The sequence below is a fragment of the Acomys minous genome (genome assembly GCF_964271855.1).
Source record: "Acomys minous genome assembly, chromosome: 18".
NCBI lineage: Eukaryota > Metazoa > Chordata > Mammalia > Rodentia > Muridae > Acomys > Acomys minous.
Genome location: NC_140501.1, coordinates 62751168 through 62758500, shown reverse-complemented (window position 1 = coordinate 62758500; position 7333 = coordinate 62751168). Strand labels below are relative to the sequence as shown.

Below are 7333 nucleotides of genomic sequence, written 5' to 3'. Positions count from 1 at the left end.
GAGCCACACAAGGATTCTCAACTATTCCAAAGGTCGGAGAAATACTGGTGTAAGGGATGGTCATTGCTGCTGTCTCACATAGGACCCAATTTTCCCATCGTTTTATCCTTTAAAAAGGGTATTTCTTTTTATGTACATAAGTGTTTTCTTTGTATACCACCCACAGAGGCCAGAATGCAATGGATCCCCTGGAACACAAGTAGCAGTTGACTGAAGCATCAAGGTAGGTCCTCTGCAAGGGCAGCCAGTGCTTTTAATGGCCAAGCCATCTTTCCAGCACCCCTCTGCCCAGAAACTCTGGTTAAGAAAACATGTATTGACAATTATTTCAGTAATTAGTTTTATTCTGCTAAATTGTTGGACCCAAAATAATAATAACGTGTAAAGTAGTCAAACCCAGATATATGTAAAATTTTCCAACCAGTTCAAAGAATTAGTAAATTCCAGGCAAATTATTGCTACTGCTGACACCAAAAAGTTCAGAAACTACGATGAGAACCGATTTTCTTATTCATAAACATCAGTTAACATTTAAGTCTAAAAAACTTGCAAAATAATTATCTAATGATTGAAAATACCCAAGGAAAAAAATGAGCCCTAGTTACTGACAAAACACACACAACAATATTTTATATATTTTTTGTATAATATTACATAACTTTCAAAACTCATTTACAAAGCATTAAGAAAATTAAGATGTAGGAAATGCATAATGAAACACAGCAAAGCCAATAGGTATAGACTTACAGAGTTCTTTAAAAACCCACAAACATGCAAAATCTCATTTAGCCTGGTTGATTGAAAAGTATAAAATATCTTTTTTCATAAAAAGGCTAGAGCACAGAAGAATTATTTAAAAGACCTGGTAAGGATAAAAACATGAAACAACAAATAAATGTGGCTTTTAAGTTTCAACACTAATGTATTTATGTAACTTACATGATACACTCAATATACAGATAAATGAAATGACTTTGTCTTTCACAACATCAGCCAGAAAAACCTTGGTAAGATCATCAATGCTAAAGTCTTCAATACTATCAAAAACTGCTCATATGTGGCATTTAAGAAAAGGCTCTATATAATGTTCTTACTGACCAACTTTTAAAATATGGGAGAAATAAAAAAAGTATGTTTACATTAAGTATGCATGAATTTAATTCTACCCAACTTTAGTGTTATTTTTGATCTGAGAATTGAGGCAGTTATAGTCTACAATACAGGATTATGTGACACTATAAATATTAAGTAACATTCATGAGAGAGGTTTTCTTATTTTATGTGTGTGAGTGTCCTGCCTGCAAGTTTGTCTGTGCACCTCTCCACCAGGTGACTGCAGAGGCCAGACAAACACAGTGGGGGCCCTGGAACTAGAGGTAAAAGCAGTTATGAGCAGCCTGGGGCTAGGAATCAGAGCTAGATCCTCTCAGAGTAGCCAGTGCTCTTAACCACTGACTCATCTCCCCAGCCACTAGTAGTGGCATTTTAAAGCACTGAAAATGAACAACTCTGACTTAGCCATCTTTAATTGTCCTGCAGAGAGGGACACAGTAGCAGCAATGGTCATTTCAAGCCATACAACGATATGTCTGAAGCTATCTTTTTGCAATGTGCATTTATGTCTGAATACTGGCTGTACAGAAAATTTCAGTAACTCAGAACTGGAAATAGGTTATTTCTGTTATTCAAAATGTAAGAAAACACAACATTAACCATGTAAATACACATTTAACAGTGGAGAGAAACTTTTAGAGATATTTTAAAATCTAGATACAGTTTTACAGAAACAACAAAATGTCAACAGACCCTGGAGTTTTAATCTTCTTCAAATTTTAAAGCTTGTGTGCTCGCGCACTTGCGCGACCACTCGTGTCTGTCTGTCTGTCTGTCTCTCTCTCCCCCTCCCTCCCTCCCTCTCTCTTGTAGGCACAGTTTCTCTGTGTAGTCTTGGATGCTCTGGAACTTATTCTGTAGACCAGGCTGGTCTCATAGAGATCTGCCTGTCTCTACCTCCCTGGGAGTAAAGGGCACCATTATCTAGCTAAAGCTTTAATTACTATTTAGTAATCTGGAAGCCATTACCACACAAGAATCACTATGCTTGTGACACAGAAAGAGTTATTTTATTTCATTTTTTGAGACAGGATTTCTGTTACACAGAGCCCTGGCTGTCCTGGACTCTCTTTGTCGACCAGGCTGCCTCGAACTCACAGAGAACCACCACCTGCCTCTTCCTCCCAAGTGCCGGGATTAAAGGCGTGTGCCACTATGCCTGGTGAAACGGAGCTTTTGAATCTTAAACATAAACGTTCCTTCCAATTTCTGTAAACATAAAATAATGTCATACTGAAATGCATTTTGATTTGACATACACAAATTAACACACCACATGAAGTTGTTTAAAAATGTTGGTACTTTTTTAGGAGCTATATGTAAAAAGTTACCTACATCTATTTGCTTCCCCCACCAAAAAACAAAACAGAGCAAAGCAAAGTCTTTCCTTGCCGATAGATATCTAGCTAGGAAGTGAACACAAGACACCAGTAACTTTTGCACCCGAGGGCAGCTGTCTCCTTTTCTCTCCGTGGTGCTGGAGAACAGCCATTGAGCCTTGGCAGCTGGGCAAGCACTCTATCTAATGAGCAACCCTGACTACAGACTGCACTTTCCTTACTGTCTGTAACTGGCTGGTGGGACTAGCAATATAGTTCAAACCAGCCTTCAACTTGAAATAGTCCTCCTGGGGGTGGGGGTTGCAGGCATGTGCCACCACACTTGATAGGACTTTGGCTTTCTAATTTTATTTAAGGTTTTGTGTTTTAGTTTTCTGTTGGTGGCTGGGGCAAGGGGTTATATCTTATGTACCCACGCGTGTGTGGTGTATGCAGTCAAAAGAAAACTGGTGATGGCCAGAGACTGTTCTCTCCTCCCCCGTGTGTATTCTAGTGCTTGAAGTCAAGCCGTCAGCATTGGTGCTAAGTGCCTTTATCCAATGAGCCTGCTGTCAGTTTAAGTTTATAATTCAGTATCTTTGTGGCCTTAATATTTAACTACCATGTGACTCTTCAGGAACACTTATGTTGTACTGACATAAGAGTTTCATGTATCCCAAACTGGCCTTCTATAACCAGCTGTGTAATTAAGGATTGTTGGAACACAGTACAAGAGTGGAGTTGTGTGAGAAATCTAAGTACTGGTGAGAAAATTCCAAGAAAACAAGACAAGAGTTTTTGACCTCATTTTCTTGAAAACACAGAATTTTCCTTGGAATGTGTTTGTTTCCCTCCTAGGCGTAGCTTAAGTCAGCTTACTCATCACAACTGTTTGTTACTTATTTATACACCTCTATGAAAAAATATGTTTTGCCAAATGCAGCTTGTCCTTGTGGCTGTACACTTTATTCATGTGACTGGTTTAAAGGCTCAGTCTAAACTGTCTGGCGTCTAAGTAAAGTTGGCTATCATGAGACTCTAGTTCACCTCGGTTGTTGGCTCCACTTCCTAGGTCCCAACACCTCTAGACAGTAATCAAGATGAAGAGATTTTATTTTTGGCTGGTATCATCTGACCATATTCTTTCACAACACTTCATTCATTTGAATAACATATTTGCATCCTTTCCCTCATTCATAATCTATGTTGTAACTGTTTACCTAGCCATTCTCCATTGATTAACAATCAATATAGGATTTACATATACATACCAAGTTACTGTAGTATTCAACAAGTATTTTTGAATAAATTTTTGTTATAATTTAATATTTGAAAAACAAGAGCCAAAGCCTTGTCCTTGTTGCTAGATCCTATTACTAGTAAAGGCCAATCACAGCTAAGATATAATCACCCAAATATAATGACATTTTAAAAGCAAATAGTTGATATTTCACTGAATGTTTGGTGCTGAAAATAAGATTTTAGAAATAGGCCCCAAAAAGTCAAAGAGTAAGTTAAAGTTTACAAAATACAGATAATCCAAGGTTTAAAAAACAACAACAAAAAGAACATACACACACCCGAGAGGAAAAACAAAAACAAAAACAAAAAAGTGTTTACTTACTAATTAAAAGCAGAAAATTTCAATAAAACAATTAGATGTTCCTTTACTTTATGAATAAGCACATCCATCCTGAATTCTGCAAGATTTTAAACCTGATTATGTCAAGACAGGAAAAGAATTAAGACTGTAGAATTATAAGATTTAAAATATGCCATGTTAATTTTTGCTGGAACGAATTATGATAGCACGTATGACATCACACTGCATTAGAAAAGCTAAAACTACTGTTTTCTTTACTAAATTTTTCCTACTAATTTTAAGCAAATGATATTCAAATCATCTATGGGATGCTAATTAATGAGAACAAAGCCTGAAAACAGCTGGGAAGTTACGTAACTATACAAAACCACTGACAACTGAATGACCAGCAGTTCATGGTGGTCCGTTTGACTGTCACTCAGAAGCTGACTCCTCTCAGGGAAACCTTGGTAAGGACTGCAACCGGTTTTCTTGATGTAGAAAAGGCTGTGCAGACTCTTTCCTTGGAGCTAGAGCTGAGCCTGGATACTGGGCTCTCAGGAGACTAGGGCAACTCAAATGTTCTTGAATGAATCACACAACGTCGCAGCCTTGGACAAGGGCAGCTTGAGATTAACAACAAAAGATGATGCATCTCGAAATCTTAATTTGGGACTGAATCAATTACTTTGGTGAAAACTGTTGGAGGACTGTACTGGAAAGACAGTTGAAAATATGTTTTTTAATCACTTAAAATTGTAATTACTTTAAGAACTCATCTGCAAATTAATGTTACAAATTAAAACCAACTCTACTCCCCACAAGCTTATACTTATAAAAGTGCAAGGAGATTATTCTGGCTTTTATTTTACAATCCCAAAATCATTATTTTCAAGTAATTGCTAAAAAGAAAGCTTCTGGATATTCCAGATTTTTAGAAAATATTCCCACCCCACTGCTGTATCTAAGAGAAATGACAAAATGAAAGATTATTTGGTACAAAAGACTAGATCTCAATCATGCTTTAGAACCAACTGCTTTACGCAAGACTTTTGACTGACTAAAGTCATCTTTCCAAAATACACCTTCTGCCAAACCAAGCAGAAACTATTTACATAAATAACATCCACCCCAAATATGCTACCCTTCAGAGAGGCGTTCTGTGAAAGGATAACATGAATACATGAAAATTTTGTTAGAAATACCTGCTATGATCACTGGCTAGTCACCTGGATATTTAAATATAAGACTCCATATATATATAACGAAATTGTAGATAAATATGGATGAACATTACAATATGGCATCAATTTCTCTCAAGTACTGAAAATGAAAATTTGAAACCGTACTTTCTACAAGGATCTGATCAGATGTTACTGACCCTGCCGTACTGAGGGGCAAATCAGCATTTGAACGGTATTCCCCCACCCCCAAAAAAGAACAGTACTAATCAGTAAATCAGACAGGATTTACTGGATAGACTTAGCAAAAAGGAAATATTTCCAACACAGCGGAGTCACAAGAAATGCTTAAGTGCTAACTTAACTGGTTAGGATTAAAAGACCACACCCTCTTTTTACTCTCATCCTAACAAACATGGTTGGTTGGTTTGAAGCTTAACACTAACTCTTAAAGTAATAACTGGGGGGAAATGTAGATGCTGATACTAAATAAATGATGGCACAAGATAAAATCAGGAATTATTTTATAAGCAAAAGAGATTTATCTGCAAACATTTTTTTCAAGATTCAAAAGATTTATTTGAAAAACTCAGCACAGAACAAAGATGTCCTTAATAACCTTTCTCAGAATATATGACGTCAGAGCCTATATGAAATGTAAGCAACAACTCTAATTTTACACAGTATTGATGTTGTGTACAATCTGAACCCCCATGCCTCCCACCCACAAATATACTACACTACTTACCCCTTATTGACAGGCTTTCACTAACAGTCTGAGCTCAGAGCTACTAGAACAAACAGAAAAGCACAACCATTTCACTGTTAAGAGGTATGAAGAGCTAAGCGACCACAGCAAGGTTGCTAAGTCCATGAGGGAGTACCACTAAGGACATTTTTTAATTAAGCAAACTCGTTTCTTTATTAAGTAACTACATAGATTTAAAATAATGTAGCACAGCTGTCCTTAGATAAGGTCACAAACACATTTCAACATTCACAATGATGGGCATCTTCATCACTAATCTACAAAGCTCATGAATAAAGAAAATACAAAAAACAAACAAACAAAAAAATACCCCAAACCCTCAAGTTTTACAAAAGAAAAACTTCAGTCTATGTACATTAACAGTAAAACCATTTCTTCCAGGTAACAGACAAAGTGTAAAGGCATACCATTGATTTTTATTCTAAATAGCCAGGAATGAAAGAATATTTAGTATCTCCGCCGCTTATTAGGGCCTTCAAAGTTACCCCCTTGACTTCCTCTACCAAAGCCACCAGGACCAGCACTCACAGGACCTACACCACTCATTGGTGCCTGCGGGGTTTCAGAACCTGTTCTATTTCCCATAGGTGAGCCCATCTGGGATGGAGGTCCTTGGGGAAACCTATCATTGTGCTATAATGACATATAATAAAAGTCCATTTGGAACGAGCCAAAATATAAGTGACATGAAAAATTGGCAAAATCCCAAGTGGTGGTGTCAGGAAGTTCAGCAGAAAGTCCAGCAGAGTCAGGATCAAACATAGAAGGAAGAAAGGAGCAATTTAATTAGTTCCTGTTTTTAAAAGTAATAATAAAAGTAATAATAATAATAATAATAAGCATCTGAAGATTTATAAATTATTAATGCTACGTCCCATTTTGTGGAAAGAACTGATTCTGACATAGCAAATGCCTCCTTATACTCAATCAGTATATAATACTGCTCTGATCCCTTTTTAAAAAGTTTATATTCATGAAATCATAATGTAAAGAAAAATTGTTTTTTTCTTGTTTTTCTTAGAGATGGAGTCTATATGTGTAGCCCAAGCTGGCCTCTAACTCATGGTTCTTCTGCCTCTGCTTTTAGCCCCAGGCACTGGGACTGTTAAGTGTGTACCGTCAGGCCTGGCAATAAAGATATTTTTTAAAAAGAAATCAGAGATGTGAAACTGACGAGCAGCATCATACTGTTTTTAAAAGTAAACATTCTATAAACTCAATTATCAATGACTTAAGACACAAAGCACTAACACGAAAAACAAAAGCCTGGAATTCTTAATAGGGAGACATATGAAGTGCTTTTCTTTAAAGAGCAATAATTAACAAAATAAGACTAAGTTTTAAGAATTGTTTTAATAACCTGAATTAT

The 7333-nt window shown here is 36.5% G+C and overlaps 1 protein-coding gene across 2 annotated transcripts in view; it reads right to left on the bottom strand.

Annotated features, from left to right (window-relative positions):
• PSPC1 (paraspeckle component 1) overlaps nucleotides 1-7333 on the bottom strand; it is an 84697-nt gene that overhangs the window by 19351 nt on the left and 58013 nt on the right. Inside the window, exon 9 of one of the 2 annotated variants that reach the window (XM_084767266.1) lies at nucleotides 5750-6597. The exons of the other annotated variant lie outside the window; for it this stretch is intronic. Coding sequence (XP_084623392.1) covers nucleotides 6412-6597 — 186 coding nt within the window. The 3' untranslated portion in view covers nucleotides 5750-6411. Of the gene's footprint in view, nucleotides 1-5749; nucleotides 6598-7333 lie in introns of those variants that run through there. 2 annotated transcript variants of the gene reach the window in all.